We start from the raw sequence: 19855 nt of genomic DNA on the forward strand, positions 1-19855 counted from the left end.
CCTATCACTCTGTTGTTCCTATGTACACTGAGAGCTTATGCACTGGAGACAAATTTCTTGTGTGCCCATTCACACTTGGCCATTAAAGAATTCTTTTCTATTCGGGTAGTCCTTGACTTACAACCATTCATTTAATGACCACTGGAAGTTACAAGGCACTGAAAAAAGTGACTTACAGCCAGTTCTCGCATTTATGACTGTCGCAGCATCCCCAAGGTTACACGATCAAAATTAGTGCTTGGCAACCCGCCTGTATTTATGATGGTTGCAGCGTCCTAGGGTCATGTAATCACCATTTGCAGCCTTTCCAGCTGGCTTTTGACAAAGTCAAGGGGGCAAGACAGATTCACTTAATGATTGCAGCGATTCACTTAACAACCATGAGGGAAAAGATCATAAAACTGGGCACAACTCACTTTCCGGTTCCCTTGCTTAGCCATGGAAATTCTGACTGTTCCAACTGTTGTCGTAAGTTGAGGACTAGCTGTGTTACAAGATATTGGCTAAGTGGTGGATCAAGATATTCCACGTATCCCGCTAAAATGTGTGTCTGGTAATATTGGCAGATTTTTGTGATAAAATAGGAGTTCTGAATAAACATTTTCAAGGCACGTACATGCTCTGTGACATTCACTACCCAATCCTCACGGTGAGGCTTTTGCTTGCCATTGAATTACAGCTGCCTGGTCATCTGAAAGAACTTTCTAGGAAAAGGCAAGAGGCCCCCATACACATCTACCTTTGAAAAATATAAAGGAAAGGAAATATAACGGAAATTAGGGTCTTGTTTCCTGTGATGAAGGTGCTCCGTTTTGCAAATCTTATCTCAAAGAGCCGTTCTCTCGGTTTCCAAATTAAGAATCAGCTCAGCCTAAATTCTCTGTGTTCTGAAAGGAAAGGCACCTTTTGTAAAAAAAAAAGTCCAATGGCCGAGAAGCCATTGTGTTGTAGGATGGTGCCTTCTGTTTTGGGCCAAAGATGATATTTTTTTTAATCTGAGTGATGCTCCAGAGGGCCCCCCCCCGCCAAAAAAAGGGGGGGCAGCAGAAGCTAGGAAATCTACCTTATTACATTTAATTTGAGGTATCTCAGCACAAATCAAAACACAGCTAAGTGGCAGAACTGAGCTGATCCCGGCTGGTTTTGAAAAGCCCATCAGGGTCCGGCCTTGTTAGTACTTGGACAGGAGACCACAAGGAAATCCTCAGAGAAGCTGAAAAACCATCCTGGAAGAAGGCAGTGGCAAAGCAGTATTATTTGCCAAGGAAACTACATGGAACTCGGAGCTGAGCTTGATAAAGAAAGCATGATCTCTTTAAGGGAGTGTTTCCCCATGTTTCTCATTTTTTTCCATTCTGGTGTAATTTAGGAAGAGCTCTGGGAGAAGGTTTGGGGATAGCCAAGTAGGCATCCCGCCCATCAATCGTGGCCTTGAGGCAAAGCCAAAGCAAAGAACCGGCAATCAAGGCAGCGATGAGTTAGCAGAACTTCATTCAAAGCATCCCCTGGTCCAGAGACTGCTTGATCCACCCATCTCAGGCCATGATGATGCAATCCTCTCCTGCCTTCCCTGATGGGTGGCAGAGGTCCAAGGTATCAGACATCTTTCTTAAATCGGCCTGCAAATGCCGGGTGACTTAATGGGTGACTTCTGGCAGCATAGATAATATACAGGTAATGCTTAACTTGCAACTTTTCGTTTAGTGGCCATTTTTCAAAGTTTTCCATACTGAACAACCGTTGCAGCATGCCCACGGTCACTTGGCAAGTGGCTTATATACTGCTCAAAAAAATAAAGGGAACACAAAATAAGACATCCTACTATTAAATACAGTACATTGTGTTGTTTAAGGGTTCCCTTTATTTTTTTGAGCAGTATATTTATGATGGTCGCGGTCTCCCGGTGTGTGTGTGTGTGTGTGTGTGTGTGTGTGTGTGAGAGAGAGAGAGAGAGAGAGAGAGAGAGAGAGAGATAGAGAGAGAGAGAGAGAGATGCAATCCTTTCGCAACATTTTGACAAGCAAACTCAATGGGGAAGCCAGATTCCCTTAACGGCTGTGCTACTTAACGTAATAACTGCAGCGATTCTCTCAAGAACTGTGGGCAGGGAGGGCGTAAAATGGGGCAAAACTCACTTAACTGATGACTCGCTTAGCAACAAAAACGTTGGGCTCAACTGTGGCTGTAAGCCGAGGGCTACCTGAATACAGGACCATGAGGCTGTGTGTCTCCCAGCATCGTTTCCAAGTCACAAAGCCTGTCCAGAACAGCAGCCCCCGACTGGATGACCTGCAGTGGCCACCAGATGTGACCCCTGACCCCCTCCTGAAGGGGAGCAGAGCACCCAAAGGATAACCAACCTACAGCTATGGAGCAGAGAGGCAGCCTCTGAACACCCAAAGGAATCACACAGGACCAGCAGCCCATACCTTTTCTGTACAGGTAAAACACAGCGAGCGGGGAGGAGTAATAGGAAATGGACCACAGCACGGAAGCCTGCAAGGACAGAGCAAAGGGAGGGGGTGAGTTACACAGAGAACCAACGTTTCCAAGAATCTTTGCAAAGCCGGGGTGTGCTTGTGTGCCCCGAGAGACGAGCTGGGTGGCAAGCAGCAGAAACAGAGCCGAGAAGGCTACAGAAAGCAGAGTGGCTGCAACCAACAGGGAACCGAGGCTGGAAAGAACGATATTGCTCAGAGAAGGTGTACCCATAGCTACTCCTGAAAAACCACCAGGGACTGTATTGTGAGTAAACATGCTTTCATTGTGCTCCTAATGAGTCCTGGCTTCTCTTCAACAGCTTCCCTAAATAAAGCAGGCAATATTCCAAGGGGTAGAAAGCGGATCTCTCTGGAACGGACGTCGGCTCTCCTTCACTCCCCTGCAGAATACGGTGGCAGAACTCAATGCAGTCCCTGTTTCATAATAGAAGCCCCCTATTTTTTTTTTTAATTTAGCCCACCTTTATTATTTTTATAAACCAGGCGGCAAAAATACATAATGCTCTTTCCTCCTCCTCCTCCTCCTCCTCCTCCTCTTTTCTCCAGAACAACAATCCTGTGAGGTAGGCTGGGCTGGGCTGAAAGAAAGCGAATGGCCCAAAGTCACCCAGCTGCCTTTCACGCCTCAGGTGGGACTAGAACTGATTCTCACCTGGTTTCTAGCCGGGTGCCTTAACCACTAGACCAGGGGTAGGCAACCTTGGCTCTTTTATGCCCTGTACACCGCCCTGAGTCCTTCGGGAGAAGGGCGGTATAGAAATATTAATAAATTAAATTAAATTAAATTTTATGACTCCTGGACTTCAACTCCCAGAATTCCTGAGCCAACATAGCTGGCTCAGGAATTCTGGGAGTTGAAGTCCACGAGTCATAAAAGAGCCAAAGTTGCCTACCCCTGCACTAGACCAAACTGGCTCTCAAATAAATAAATACAAAGAACAAAACAAAAGGGGCAGCAGACATTCAAAGCATCTCATATAATATACAGTCCAATGGCTCCCTTAAGGAGACTAAAGCATTTAATGATTTCACCATCTAGTCAGCTACAAATGAGATCTAAGAGAAGATGCTATCATTCTAACCCAAGGATGATAGAGGTCATTTGAAGGCTTAACAGCTGTAAAACCTGCACAGAAGTGTAGAGCCCGGAGGAAGGGTCTGACACGAAATAGTTAAAGTATCATTCTCTGATATGCTATACAGGTGGTCCCTGACTAACAACCATTCATTTAGTGACCATACAAAGTTACAATGGCACTGAAAAAAGTGACCATTGCAGCATCCCCACGGTCATGTGATCAAAACTCAAGACGCTTGGCAACTGGCGTGTAGTTATGATGGCTGCAGTGTCCCAGGATCATGTGATCCCCTTTTGCAACCTTCTGACAAACAAAATCAATGGGGAAGCCAGATTCACTGAACAACCACGTTCTAACTTAACAACTGCAGCGATTCACTTAACAATTGTGGCAAGAGAGGCTGTAAAATGGGGCAAAACTCACTTAAAAACTGCCTTGCTGAGCAAACGGAAAATTTGGGCTAAATTGTGATCACAAGCCAAGGAGTATTTGTGTTATTGGTGGAGCAGTGGTTAGAATGCAGTATTGCAGGCTAATTCCGCTCACTGTCAGCAGTTCAATCCTGACCAGCTCAAGGCTGACTCGGCCTTCCATCCTTCCGAGGTCAGTAAAATGAGGACCCGGATTGTTGGGGGAGGCAATACGCTGCTCTGTAGGCCACTTAGAGAGGGCCTGTAAAGCACTGTGAAGCAGTATATATAAGTCTAAGTGCTATTGCTATTCCATACAGGGAAAAAGGATGCCAAAGAAAACAAGGCCTTTTTCTCCTTTTGAGGAAGACCAGTCCTGAACGTGACTTGCAGAAACACAAATGTGTTCCAATCACTCTAGAGCAGGGGTAGGCAACCTTGGCTCTTTTATGACTCGTGGACTTCAACTCCCAGAATTCCTGAGCCAGCCCTGCTGAGAGGAAAGGGAGAGGTTTCCAAGCTGAGCCATGCTGGCTCAGGAATTCTGGGAGTTGAAGTCCACGAGTCATAAAAGAGCCAAGGTTGCCTACCCCTGCTCTAGACTGTGCGGTTTTTTTTCCCCTCCCTCTTCCCAAAATGAAATGGAGGAGACACTCACCAGCGCAAGGATGCTATCTGCATGTTTTTCAAGGGTCCGCGGCTGGTAATACGATTCCTGTTGAAAGAAACAAAGACATTTTACTGAGCTAGGGTTTCAAGTTGCCAACCAACTTACCAATTTTATAGTGGTCAATGAACCACTGGATTTGCATCTACTGTATAAGTAGCAATGTTCTCGAAAACCTTTCTAAGGCAGTTTAGCTATTTGCAGAAACATAAGAGATTTGGACTAACACTGTTAGTTACATGGCCTGCAGCAATTTACACAAAATGGCTAGTTCTTAATTTTGTATTTCGGAGGTTGGCATGTGCTTATAGTGGGCTGAGATTTACTCTTTGAAACCCAAGGAATATTGGTAATATATGGGGAAGAGGGGATAGCTATTGAGTCCTATGTGCCACAGGCTGGGGTTAATCATATCCACTAACACAAACCTGGATCTATATTACTATGGAAATCGATTTCCATGTTAGCGCCCCAAATTGCTACTGTTAAAGCAATTGGAAGTCAAAAATCCTACAAATCAATGAGAGATCTACCTGCGCAGGTAGTCCTCAACTTAAGACAATTGAGTCCAACATTTCTGTTGCTAAGTGAGATATTTGTTAAGGGAATTTTGCCCCATTTAACGACCTTTCTTGGCACAGTTGTTAAGTGAATCACTGCAGTTGTTAAGTTAGCAACCCAGCTGTTAAGTGAATATGGCTTCCTCACTGATTTTGCTCGGCAAAAGGTTGCAAAAGGGGAATCACATGATCTTCGAAGGCAGCAACGGTTGTAAGTATGAGTCAGTTTCCAAGCATCTGAATTTTGATCACATGACCATGGAGATGCTGCAACAGTTGGGTGAAAAATGGTCGTTAAGTTCCTGTTTTCTATGCTGTTGTAACTCTGAACGGTCATTAAATGAACTCTTGTAAGTAGAGACTACCTGTAGTTCTAATTCAACTTCTACCCAATTCTGTGCAATTTATGTCTCTTGCTTTATATTTCCATCTGTATGTTCCAGAACTATCATTCCCTCCCCACCCCCCAATTTTTCTGGCTCCTGGGTAATCCCCAGATCATGGTGTCGCAGACAAATATTTTGCATCTTAAAATCTTCTCCAAAATGCAGAAAGACCACAAATGAGCAACAAATGAGCTTTTCACTTTATCCCCTGTGGAGCTGGTAGATCACCAGACTCTGCAACCTTCAGAGGGGAAAAAAGGAAGCAAAAAATGAAAAGCGGGCTCCCTGTTAAGCTATTGGTGGGGGGGAATAACCTGTTCCTGTTTTACTAGTCTGGAAAGTATATGCCCAATGCTTCAAGAGGTTGGAAAAATATCTAAACCATCCATTGTTCAACAGGACGATACACACAAGATAGGTGAAAATGAATGTTGTAGGGTAAGTCTAAAATCATAGGTAAAGGTAAAGGTTCCCCCACACATGCGTGCTAGTCGTTTCCGACTCTAGGGGCCGGTGCTCATCTCCGTTTCAAAGCCGAAGAGCCAGCGCTTGTTCCGAGGACGTCTCCGTGGTCATGTGGCCGGCATGACTAGACGCCAAAGGCGCACGGAATGCTGTTACCTTCCCACCGTAGTGGTCCCTATTTTTCTACTTGCATTTTTACGTGCTTTTGAACTGCTAGGTTGGCAGAAGCTGGGACGAGTAACAGGCGCTCACTCTGTTAGGCGGCACTCGGGATTCGACCCGCCAAACTGCCGATCTTCTGATCGACAAACTCAGCGTCCTAACCCACTGAGCCACTGCGTCATCATACCCATACCTTATTCTGCGATTCAGACATCCTTTCATTTTAGGATCAAAGACTGCCTGTATATGCTTTTAATTTTCCTTGTAAACCGCCCCGAGTCCTACGGGAACAGGGCGGTATATAAATTTAATAAATAAATAAATAAATAAATAAATAAATAAATAAATAAATAATTCCTAAAGCCATGTGCAATCCACATGCAAGCTTTGTCTGCCTGAATGACGGTAGCATACGGTGATCCTAGCAGATGAGTATGCGTTTCTTGCACTAGTGTCAAAAGGTTTGCAAAGCACTATTTTTGAAATTATGTGCAGTAATTTCAGGCACCTTGTCCTTTGTTCCTTGGAGGAAAAATTAAGACACGAGTACGACTTTAGACTTTCCCTACAACATTACACTTTCACCTTATCTTGTGTGTATCATCCTGTTGAACAATAGATGGTTTAGATCAGGGGTCTGCAACCCTGACAACTTTAAGACTTGTGGACTTCAGCTGGCTGAGGAATTCTGGGAGTTGAAGTCCACAAGTCTTAAAAGTTGTCAAGGTTGCAGACCCCTGGTTTAGGTGATAATTTTCCAACCGCTTGATGCATTTTCCAGACTTCCCATTTTGGCTTGAAAAATCTGGGATTTTAATACTCAGAAGATCTGGGAAGGAAACGAGAAGAAACATTTCCAGTTTTCTAAATCGTATGCTTTTTCTGCTATGTGACTCTGTTTCCATGTAATTAAAAGACCAATGTAAAAAAAAAAACACCTAGAGGTCAAGCGCAGGTCTTTTATTATAGTTATAACATTGGTAACAGAGATCAGGGACTTGCAAGGTCTTTGGAGAAAATAACATTTGAACCTCTGACTCCAGGATATGCTCTGGAGAATATTTCTAGGATGATTTACTGTGTGCACTGGGGATATCTCCGATTGTCTGAGCCTGGTGCTTGTTAAATATAGGCAATCCTCAACTCACAACCGCAACTGAGTCCAATGTTTCTGTTGCTAAGTGAGACATTGATTAAATGAGTTTTGCCCCGTTCTGCAACCTTGCTTGCCACAGTTCTTAAGTGAATCACTGCAGTTGTTAAGTTGGCAACACGACAGTTAACTGGCTTCCCCGATGACTTTGCTGGTCAGAAGGTTGCAAAAGGGGATCACATGACCCCCCCTGGGGACACTGCAACCGTCATTAAGTATGAGCCAGTTGCCAAGCGTCTTGAATTTTGATCACGGGACCATGGGGGACACTGCAACGGTTGTTTAAGTGTGAAAAACAGTAACTCTGAATGGTCACTAAACAAAAGGTTGCAAGTTGGGGACTATCTATATGCTAGCTAAGTGTGAAAAACGATCACAAGTCACTTTTTTCAGCGCTGTTTCAACCTGGGTCAGTAAATGAACTGTTGTAAGTCAAGGACTACCGGTCCTTGGGACTTTGCAGCTGCTCAATTCCCAACTTGCAAATGTTTTCACAATCATAGAAGGATAACTCCCAACCAACCCGCCCACACATCTAGTGATCAGTAGCTCTTGAAGGCTTCAGAGAAAGATTATTTTACCCCCACAATCCTTACCATGAAATTACAGAATGACATTGGAACCTCTGTGCTTAAGCTACAGTTTTTTTTCTTCCTAACTCATCAATCAGCCTTTCTTTCTGAGTATATATTTGGTTCTCAACAGATAAAAAGTCTGACATGCCAAGGCGCAGAACCTACAGGAAGCAAAATTTGGTATTTTATTCTGTTTTGTGTTGCTGAGAAGGGTCAGGGTTCTGAGCTTACTCAATACAGGAACAAAAGGGAAATAAAAACCAACAACGCTGGAAATAAAATAACCTTCCTTGATAAACTCAAAGGCCTGGATACCAAAACGTACAAAGAACGGCTGCGGGACTTGGGTTTGCCCAGTCTAACAAAAAGAAGAAATAGAGGAGAGATGATAGCAGTGTTCCAGTATCTGAGGGGCTGCCACAAAGCAGAGGGGGTCAGGTTGTTCACCGGAGCACCAGAGGGCAGGACGAGAAACAATGGTTGGAAACTGAACGAAGAGAGAAGCAACCTGGAATTAAGGAGAAACTTCCTGACCGTGAGGACAATCAACCAATGGAACAACTTACCCACAGAAATCGTGGGCGCTCCATCACTGGAGATTTTCAAGAAGAGACTGGACAGTTACCTGAGATGGTATAGGTTCTCCTGATTGGGCAGGGGGTTGGACTAGAAGACCTCCAAGGTCCGGTTCTATTCTATTCTATTCTATTCTATTCTATTCTATTCTATTCTATTCTATTCTATTCTATTCTATTCTATTCTATTCTATTCTATTCTATTCTATTCTATTCTATTCTACCCTACCCCACTCTACCCTACTCTAAAGGTAAAGGTTCCCCCGCACAGGCGTGCTAGTCGTTTGCGACTCTAGGGGCCGGTGCTCATCTCCGTTTCAAAGCCGAAGAGCCAGCGCTTGTCCGAGGACGTCTCCGTGGTCATGTGGCTGGCATGACTAGACGCCAAAGGCGCACGGAACGCTGTTACCTTCCCACCGTAGTCCCTATTTTTCTACTTGTACTTTTACATGCTTTCGAACTGCTAGGTTGGCAGAAGCTGGAACACTCTGTTACGCGGCACTCGGGATTTGACCCGCCAAACTGCCGACCTTCTGATCGACAAGCTCAGCGCCCTAACCCACTGAGCCACCGCGTCCCACAACTCTACTCTACAATAAATCAAGACTTGGCAAAATGGTCCAACTCTAGCTCTCAAACTACCAAGGTTGATAACCAGGGATTACTTCAATTAGACCTACTACCGTAACCACATCTAAGAAGCCAAGAGGTTGCCTACTTTGATGGAACGGTTTTATCTCAAGAAAATCTTGTGTTGCAAGGTAACATACGACATACGAGCGAAAATCTTTGCTGGCCTGGCGAGTTTCTAGTTGTTTTGGAACTGTTGGTGAGACCGTTAAAAGTCGTTGGCGCTGTTTGAATTTGTTCTACCAGCAGCAAGATCTGACTGCTGGCCTAGTGATGGATTCTACTGCAAATCAGGGCTGTTTCCAGAGGAGGAAGAGGAGGAGAGGACCTGGAGCTTATGGAGCGAAGGAACTGGATGAGGCTGTCGGCAGGCCCAGAGGAAGAGAGAGAGGCTTTTGGAGGAGTTGGTGGCGGCGGTGGCAGCAGCGTGCTCCAGGGGCAAAAAGAAGCAAGGCCTCTTTAAGGAAAGGGTGGAAGAGTCAGGATCAGAAAAAGGAAAGAAGGCGAGGTTGTCAGAATACAAGCTAACTTGAGGGCTAATCCACATGGAGCCCCATTTCCATCTGTCCTGTTTGCCATCGTTCACTCCCTAGAGACTAAAATGGACAATGTGAAATTTGAACGGGCCCGAACAAGGAGTATATGACCCTTTGAGAGCTGTATGCAACGAAATTTCATTTTGATGTATGCTGATTGGTGTACATTCAAAGTGACAATAAAGTTATAAAGTTATCATCATTTGCTGAGCTGCCCTTTCATTCCTGATTCCTGGTCTTACAGCTTTGTTGTAATAAATCAATTAGCTGCTGTGTAGAATTCATCTAGTCGTTCCGAACCTCATGACTCCCTCCCGCAAAAAAACAGACCATAAATCTCAATGCTTCAGTTAAGAGATGATGGTAACTGAAGCCCAATTCACATGCAGTCACCTGGTTTAGGAGAAATAAAGCCTTAAAAACATGGTTTTTGCCAACAGGCGTGGGATAGAATCAAGATCACGTGAAGTGTTAATACCACTTTACAATGCCTTGGTAAGGCCACACTTGGAATACTGCATCCAGTTTTGGTCACCATGATGTATAAAAGATGTTGAGTCTCTAGAAAGATTCGGAGAAAAGCAACAAAGATGATTAGGGGACTGGAGGTTAAAACATATAAAGAACGGCTGCTGGAATTGGGTATGTCAAGTTTAATGAAGAGAGAGACGAGGGGAGACATGATAGCTGTGTTCCAATATCTCAGGGGCTGCCACAAAGAAGAGGGAGCCAAGCTATTCTCCAAAGCACCTGAAGGCAGGATAAGAAGCAACGGATGGAAACTAATCAAGGAGAGAAGCAACCTAGAACTAAGGAGAAATTTCCTGAGAGTGAGGACAATTAATCAGTGGAACAACCTGCCTCCAGAGGTTGTAAATGCTGCAACACTGGAAGTTTTTAAGAGACTGGACAGCCATTTTCTGAAATGGTATAGGGTTTCCTGCCTGAGCAGGGGGTTGGACTAGATGACCTCCAGATCCCTTCCAACTATTATTATTACAACTTGGGAGTAAGATAGAGCAGTGGCTGTATTGACTGTTATGGAGTTGACTACCTGGGCTATATGTTTTTCCCCCCTGATTTTATACAGGTTTTTTTTTGCTGTATTGGTTTTCTGCTTTGTATACTGTTTTTAATTATTTGTGAGCTCTTATGGAGATGCGCAGCTTTATAAATTTGATTAATCAATAAAATAAACAAAACACCAACAGCATACTTGATTTAAATCACCTTTTCCTTCCTGCTAATTTTAACAGTTTTTCTTATTTTTTTTTTTTATTGAAAAGTTTTAAAATACAATTTTCCCTTGAAAAACCCCCCTTCCCCCTCCCTCCTCCCCCCCTACCTCCCCTCCTCCCCCCTCCCTCCTCCCCCCCCTACCTCCCCCCCTCCCCCCCCTACTTCCCAGAGCTGAATACAAGGTATATATATATAAAAAAAAAGCAAACCTAAGCAGCCATATACTAACAACTATAAATTCTAAAATCCATCACTCTCTAGCTTATATAGGATAAAACAAACCTTAACAATATTAAATATATATATATAAAAAAAACTAGAATAAGAAAAGGACACTCTCTAGCTTATATAGAATGAAACAAACCTTAATAGTATTAAACATATATTAAAAACAAAAAAAAGGAAAACGAAAAAAAAAACCCTTCTCAACCCTATACTTATCCTAAATAAACTCCATCCATTTTATCCATTCCATGATATAACATTCTTACAAATAATTTTCCAAATTAACCAAGGATCCCAAATCAAAAAACTTTAAAGTCAACTCTTCTGTAATCGACCGTTCCTCTTCCAGTACCACATCTATAATTATTCCAAACACAACAAAAAAGAAAAAAAAAATTGCAAACAAAACTTGAACTTTAATCCAAAAAAGCTCACCCTTTCCACAAAACCACCAAATATAGAAATATATTGCGTCTACACCCAAATCTTTTCCCCCCTCCCCTACTTGACTACTTGACTATATCGTAAAAGTTCCAAAGACTTCTGCGATTCCTGCTACTTTCTCTTCTTGGATCGTTTTGCAGCAGCACGCGTCACCCTCTGTTTTATAGATTCATCCAACGAGGTTGTATCTTGATCTCCTCCAACACCGTTGTCTTCTATCTGACCATCTTCGGCCTCTTGATGCACTCCTTCTCCAGATCCCTTTCCAGCTTCCAAAAGTGTTAATGGCGTTGCATTTAAAACATTATTGTAGAAATCACGCGCTTGCATCACAGTAACCAAACGGTACTTTTTACCTTCGTGCGTCACCATCAACCCCACTGGGATCTCCCATCTGAACCTTATATCTCGTTGCTTGAGCTCTTGCACAAGAAATGTAAAATCCTTCCTTCTCCTTAGAATCTTTGGAGGAATTTCTTTTAAGACCAAAACTTCTTGATTAGCAATCATAACTTTAGTATCATAAGCAGCTTGTATAACTTCATCTCTAGTTTCCCTTTTTGCAAAATATACCACCACATCTCTAGGCAACTTCCTCTGTCTGGCAATCCATGAATTCACACGAAACACTTTGTCCATGCCTCCTTTTATTTCAGATGCTGGCTGTTTCAACACTATTTCAAAAGCCTCAGAAACCAGCTGCTTTAGATCTTCCTTAGTATTCTCCTTTAAGCCTCTAATTCTAATGGCAAACTGCATCTGGAAATATTCAGCAAGACACAGTTCCTTTTCCATTTTATTTTCATTCTCCAATACTTTTGCTTCTAATATAGCATTCTTTTGAGTCAAGTCTTCTAGCTTTTCCTCCAATTCTTCCACACACCGAGCCACTTTACACACTGAAGTCAAGATGTCTACCCTCATCGCTTTGAGCTTCTGTTCCATCCTCTCCTCCATTCTCTCCTCCAATTTCTCCAATTTCTCCTCCATCTGTGCAAATCTAATATTAAATGATTCCAAAATTACCTGGGTATGTTTTTCAAGAGCATCTTGTAAGTCCTTTGATGTCAATACATCAGGAGGATGCAGCGCCTGCAATAATGATTGTTGCACGGGAGAAGTTCCAGCACTCCGAAGAGTTTTAGGGGGTGGTTTAGCCGCCATCTTTTACCAAATATGACGCACTTTCACTTCAGATTTGTAATCCAAAAAAGTCCATCAAGCTGGAGAGTAAAACATAGTAATCCTCTTTACCATTTCCTCTTGTATCGCTCTGCCTGCTCCTTTAAATCATAGTCATTCCTTCAGGCAGGGGTGGTCGCAGACGGCTGGCTCTGCTCCAAGAATCAGGAGCAGAGGCGACGGCCAGCTGGGAGCAGCCCAGGCTACGGGGGAGTTCAATCCTTCAGCCGCCCAAGCCATAAGCTCAGGCGGCCCTGGAGAACTCTACCCCTACCTGGGAGCTCGCCCCCTCCTCTTCTCCCGAGGAGGGGGCTTCGGATTCGCCCGAACAGCTGATCGGCGCTGTTTCGGGCGAAAAAAACAACAGCTGAGCCGCGGGCAGCCCGGGAAGGCTCCCTCCGTCGCCGCGGAGCCACCGGAAGTCAACAGTTTTTCTTATTATCTGTCATTTCTATGTTCTCTTTTTACACAATATCCTGCAGTGACAGGGAAGAGAGTGTCAGATTAAGGGAATAAGAATTACAACTCCTTTCCTTAATGTCCTGTTGATAACACACTCATCCTGACACAAGATATTCTGCTGCAAAAATGGTGATTCTAATCTATAATACTCTTGTACCTAATGTGGGGTTTTTTGGGGGGGGCGGGATTGTACATGTGACTTCGAAGCAGTTTATGATTTTCAGTTACTTCCTGAACAAGTCCCTGCAGTTTTCTTGACAAGATTTTCAGTAGTTTGCCCTTCCTTCTTCCTTGGGCTGACAGAGAAGGGTTGGCCCAAGATCACCAGCTGGTTTGGTGCCCAAGGCGGGACTAGAACTCTCATTCTCCTGGTTTCTAGCCTGAACCACTATGCTAAACTGGTTCACTATAATAAATAAGTAATCTATCACTGTTGTCATCAACAGCCGTGGTGGCGCAGTGGTTAGAATGCAGCAGGTTAACTCTGCCCACAGTATTGAGTTCGATCCTGACCGGCTAGAGGCTGATTCATCCTTCCATGGGTGGTAAAATGAGGACCCAGATTGCTGGGGGAGGCAATATGCTATTTCTGTAAACTGCTTAGAGAGAGCTGTAAAAGCACTATGGAGTGGTATAGGAGCCTAAGTGCTATTGCTGCATGTTGATTATCATAGACTCAGATATGCAGCTATGAATGGCATGTAATCTGTGTCCTCAGTCTAATCTAACCACTGCCTGCTACCTCCCCCATAGTGACAAAATGTAAACATATAAACCTGCCCCTTCCCATCCAGATTCTTTTATTTTTGACGTCAACAGCATTTTCCAACCCTGACGTGCTATTTATGATCTATTCTAGCAGCCTTCAAAACTTGACAGAAGATCTAACATGGTATCTGAAATTCTGGAGGTTGAATTTACAACTGTGAGCACCTTTGGGCTCTAATTATGAAATGCACACACACACTGCCTTTGAGTCTAAGCTCTAGAAATATATACGTATGTATATTGGTAATAGTACAAAGACAAGACAGTTTGGTGCAGTGGTTCAAGACACTAGGCTAGAAACTAAGAGACTATGAATTTATTTACATCTTGCCTTTGTTTTATAAATAAATCAAGGTGGCAAGCTAATACTCCTTCCTCCCCCTATTTCTCCCGTAAGAACAACCCTGTAAGGTGAACTGGGCAAAGAGTAACTGGCAAAAAATCACTCAGTGGGATTTCATGCCTAAGGCGGGACTAGAACTCACTGTCCCCTGGTTTCTAGTCCAATGCCTTAACCACTAGACCAGGGGTCGGCAACCTTGGCTCTTTTATGACTCGCGGACTTCAACTCCCAGAATTCCTGAGCCAGCATAGCTGGCTCAGGAATTCTGGGAGTTGAAGTCCGCGAGACATAAAAGAGCCAAGGTTGCCGACCCCTGCACTAGACCAAACTGGCTCTAGTGAATTCTGATCCTGCCTTAGGCATAAAGCCAGCTAGGTGACCAGACTCTCTCTCTCTCTCTCATGGAATGATAAACCCCTTCCCAAAAATGTTGCTAAAATAACCAGCAAGTGACTCCAGGGCACAAAAAACAAACCAACAAACAAAATATTAGACAATAAATGAATCATGGAAAAGATTTTGATCCTTTTAATTTGCTAGGGGACAGAGTTTTTAAATTATTAAAGTCCTAAGAATCTGCTCCTATATAAAAGCAAGGGAAGGTTCTTTTTCCAGCATGCACTCCAATTTCCCATTTGAGGGGTCCTTGGTGCTCTCTCAGCTTGTTTTCTTGCAGATGTTTCATTACCCAAACTAAGTAACTTCATCAGCCAGCACTGGTGATGTTACCTGGTTTGGGTAATGAAACATCTGCAAGAAAACCACAAATCTCAGAGATTACCAAGGACGCCACATTTTAAAACTGAGCTACAAATATTCTTCTTTATTAACTTCCTATTTGTTTACTTTTTATCTCATCCTTTTTTCAAAGTAAAGTAATACCCATAGCACTTTTATTTTTCCCATAACAGCCCTATGAAATAATTCCCCCAAGGAGGGGGACGGGGCGGGGGGGGGGAGTCCTTAGTACCATCTCCTCTTGTGAAAGAAAATGAATAAAAATACGAGGTGGCCAGCCTAATGATACCCACAAAATAAATTCTCAGTGATAGCATCTATTTCCGGATTTCCATCTCATAAATTTAGAAATAAAACCCCAAGCTTTACTAGGTTGCCAAGAAAATCTTTTTTCCACAAAACATTTGGCTGAGATTCTCGGCTTCCATGTATGCCTTGAAACAATGCTTAATAAATACTGTTTTATTTACTCTTTGGTTCTTACGATCGCAGGCTGTTTTGAAGGCTCTACAGGAGAAAGAGGCAGACTTTAAAACTGAACAGAGTTCATTTTCAGATGCATAGCAGGCAGATTATACGACCGGGCTAAGCCATTGCAGCGCTGCTATGTCAACCTGCAAGAGCATCGCCCGCTAACACTTTATCCCCTTTCAGGAAAGGGCAGTTTTGCAAAAACAAAAACGGATTTCTTAATCGCCTGAGAAATAAGCAAAACATATGCTGTTTTTAACCGGGCTATTCGCTTTCTGCCTTGCAATTTTTCCCTATGGATCCTCAATAAGGGGATTTTCCGTGTTGAATTTGTTCTCTCCTTTAAACCAGCTTGCAAGCGACCCAATTCTTCAATTGCTCGCTGTCTTCATCAGGTCCCTTCTTGCAGGCTAGTGTCAAGGAACGCCACCCCCGTCCAGGTTCAATAATGGTTTCGCTCAACTCCCCACCCCCAGCCTCTAGAAAGGGTGACGGGGGCGATACCAAATAGCAAAAGGGGTCGTCAAAAGTAGCGGGCTCACCCAGGAAGGGTCCAAGGAGGTTTGGGACCCATCGTCTGGTTCAGCCCTGAGGCGGCGCGATCTGGCAGGGCTTCGATCCCGGTAGACTCGGTACAACCGAGGCCCCAGTACGCAGCTCAATAGCTTCGCCATCTTGGGAAAGGACCTAAAGCCGGGTAGCAGCGCGGGAAAGTGGGCGGGGAAGCCAGGCAAAATTATACTTCCGGAGTCTGTACGGGAAGGAAGAGGGATCAAAAATTTTCTAAGGCTTTTTTAAAACGCGATGTTAGCAACTGATTCTTGAGGTAGCTCCCCCTTCAGGCAGTCAGGCAGGAGTATAAAGAAGACTTCGTTTCAATGCAAAATCCCGGGCGGGGTTTGGGCAGGAAAAATCAAAGACATGAGTGCATTGAGGGCGTGGGAGGGCCATAGTACAAATGGAGAAGATCCGAAGATCTTGATGAACCGTAAGCTAAGCAGGGGCCAGTGGCTGCAAACCAACCAACCAACAAAAAAGCAAATTAAATCCTTAACGGGAGTGTCAAAACAGAAGGGTCCGCCTGCATGCAATTGAGAAAAAGGTGCATTGCAACACGGGTTGTTGTCATTCTGACATTATCACGGTTGGGAATGGATGCCTAAGATGTCAGGATCAAATGTATAAGTCTTACGTGTGTGTGTGTGTGTGTGTGTGTGTGTGTATGTGTGTAATTAGAGCCTGTGTGTGTGTGTGTGTACAATGAGGAAATATATATATTTGTACAATGAGGAAATAAATAAAAACACACTTTGAATTAGAAGCTAAAATACATAATTGTAATAATTTTTTCTAGTGTGGTAATGTCATCCAGTTATGTTGGACTTCAACGCCTAGCATTCAGTAAAGCCGAACTAAAATACAAGTAGTTCTCGACTTACAACAGTTCATTTAGTGACCATTTGAAGTTACAATGACACTGAAAAAAATGACTTATGACTGTTTTTCACACTTATGACCGTTGCGGCATCCCCATGGTCATGTGATCAAAATTCAGACACTTGGCAACTAAATCATGACGGTTGCAGTGTCCCGGGGGTGTGTGTGTGTGTCACGTGATTTAAGACCTTCTGACAAACAAAGTCAATGGGGAAGGCGGATTCACTTTAACAACTGTAGGGATTCACTTAACCGTTGTGGCAAGGAAAGTCATAAAATGGAGCAAAATTCATTTAGCAACAGAAATTTTGGGGATTGTGATCGTAAGTCGAGGACTACCTGTATATCATATTTTAAACAACAGGGCTCTTTAAAAAAATCAGCTCCTGTTGTCTGTTGTTTGACAAAAAAAAAAGGAAATGGGGATCCCTCTCAATTTCCTCCTGACTGTAGAATTGGAAAAGTGAATCATGCATACCAAACATCTTTCATCAGGTGTCCATGACTAACAAGCTGAATTTCTTGTGTGACCAGGGTTTGGTCAGGACGAGATATTTTGCTCTGTGAATTATACTTGTGAATATCAGTTAGAAGTCACTCAGATAAAATTGAGACTTAGAGAATGCTCCAAAGAGGGAGAAAGCAATTGCTTTTTCACCTTTATTTTTCACCTCCAAAAACTGTCCTGGTGAATTGTCAGTTCTCTTCAGCTAGCATGGACGAGTAATAAAATATCTGTTGCTCCTTTTCTAATCATTGGCAGGAGCCTGTCCTATCCTTCTGGAAGTAAACTAATTTATTTTCTTTCTTTCTTTCTTTCTTTCTTTCTTTCTTTCTTTCTTTCTTTCTTTCTTTCTTTCTTTCTTTCTTTCTTTCTTTCTTTCTTCTTTCTTTTCCTTCCTTCCTTCCTTCCTTCCTTCCTTCCTTCCTTCCTTCCTTCCTTCCTTCCTTCCTTCCTTCCTTCCTTCCTTTCTTTCTTTCTTCTTTCTTTCTTTCTTCCTTTCTTTCTTTCTTTCTTTCTTTCTTTCTTTCTTTCTTTCTTTCTTTCTTTCTTTCTTTCTTTCTTTCTTTCTTCTCAGACAGGAAACCCCTATACCATTTCAGACAAATGGCTGTACAGTTCCTTCTTAAAAACCTCCAGTGTTGGAACTTTTACAGTTTCTACAGCAGGCCTTTTCAACCAGTGGTACGGGTACCACCTGTGGTACATTGGCAGGTGGTACGCGATCATCCTAGAAAAGTGGTAGTGGGGGAGGGCAATGAGCTGAACCGGTGGCAGCAAGCCTGAGCGAGAGACAGCTGGAGCTGCAGGGCTCTCAGGGCTCAGCAGAAGCGCCAGGATCAGCACTTCTTTGGGACTGTCAGGGCCCAGTGGAAGCGCCAGGATCAGCGCCAGGCTCCAGCTGGAGCTCAGTGCTGATCCTGGTGCTACTGCTGAGCTCAGAAGAAGCGCCAATCAGCTGGAATGTTACAGCATCTCCAGGGTCTTGTGATTTACATTCAGATGCTTGGCAACTGATTCATATTTATGATGGTCACAGTGTCCCAGGGTCATGTGAAGTGACCAAAACCTTTTGCAACCACCCAGTAGACGGGGGGGGGGGAATAAAAACCAAACACCCCCCACCCCACCCTCACTGCCAATCCTCAACAGAAATGCTCACAACAATAAAAACCTCAGACAAGAGGAAGAGTGCCACCGGGCGGGCGGGCAGGTGTCTTGTTCGGTTGTGGCTTGGGGGGCACTTTTTCAGTGCCATTGTAACTTTGAACAGTCACTAAGTGAACTGTTGTAAGTCGAGGGCTACCTGTACTTCATCCCTTTTTTTCCTTTTTTTTTTTGGTCATCCAGTTTTTGACACCTTGCTAGGCGACTGGTGGTATGCGGATGTTGCCATATCATAAAAGTGGTACAATGGGTGAAAAGGTTGAAAAGCCCTGTTCTAGAGGCACGTTGTTCCACTGATTAATTGTTCTAACTCTCAGGAAATTTCTCCTTAGTTCTAGGTTGCTTCTCTCTGGTTAGTTTCCATCCGTTGCTTCTTGTCCTGCCTTCAGGTGCTTTGGAGAATAGCTTGGCTCCCTCTTCTTTGTGGCAGCCCCTCAGATATTGGAATACAGCTATCATGTCCCCCGTCGTCCTTCTCTTCATAAAACCAGACATACCCACTTCCAGCAACCGTTCCTTATATGTTTTAGCCTCCAGTCCCCTGATCATCTTTGTTGCTTTTCTCTGTACTCTCCAGAGTCTCAGCATCTTTTTTACATCGTGGTGACCAAAACTGGATGCAGTATTCCAAGTGTGGTCTTACCAAGGCATTGTAAAGTGGTATTAACACTTCATGTGATCTTGATTCTATCCCCCTGTTAATGCAGCCTAGCACTGTGTTGGGTTTTTTTGTCAGCTGCAGCACACTGCTGGCTCATATTTAAGTGATTGTCCACTAGGACTCTGAGATCCCTCTTACAGTTATTACTATTGAGCCAGGTACCACCTATACTGTATCTGTGCATTTGGGGTTATGACTTGTGGACTTCAACTCCCATAATTCCTCAGCCAGGCACGCTGGCTGAGGAATTATGGGCATTGAAGTCCAGAAGTCATAAAAAGGCTAAGTTTGAAGACCCCTGACAGAAAACATAAATAAATAATAGAATCCAGAACACCATGGCCCAATTAAAAGATGGGGAGGATTGAAATAGGATGGAGGAGAGGTGGGATCTATTGTAAATTGATCAACAACCTCCACTGTGATACTCCCCCGATTGGGGCCCCAAACCAACTGGCAGAGCCATGTATTATTTATTCAAATAATAACTTGCAAATCGCTTAAAGGCGATCAAACT

The 19855-nt window shown here is 43.6% G+C and overlaps 1 protein-coding gene across 3 annotated transcripts in view; it reads right to left on the reverse strand.

Moving 5' to 3' along the window:
• Positions 1–16263, reverse strand: part of ABHD16A (abhydrolase domain containing 16A, phospholipase) — a 44979-nt gene extending 28716 nt beyond the window's left edge. The window contains exons 1-3 of one of the 3 annotated variants that reach the window (XM_081319712.1): positions 16114–16263; positions 4649–4705; positions 2430–2496 (exon numbers count right to left, since the gene is read on the reverse strand). In XM_081319712.1, the coding sequence (XP_081175838.1) occupies positions 2430–2496; positions 4649–4705; positions 16114–16245 (256 nt within the window). In that variant the 5' untranslated portion in view covers positions 16246–16263. Of the gene's footprint in view, positions 1–2429; positions 2497–4648; positions 4706–12633; positions 12787–16113 lie in introns of those variants that run through there. The other 2 variants (XM_081319711.1, XM_081319713.1) reach the window with 2 other exon arrangements.
• Between the last annotated feature and the right edge of the window lie 3592 nt (positions 16264–19855).

This window comes from Vipera berus, assembly GCF_964194415.1.
Source record: "Vipera berus genome assembly, chromosome: 2".
NCBI lineage: Eukaryota > Metazoa > Chordata > Lepidosauria > Squamata > Viperidae > Vipera > Vipera berus.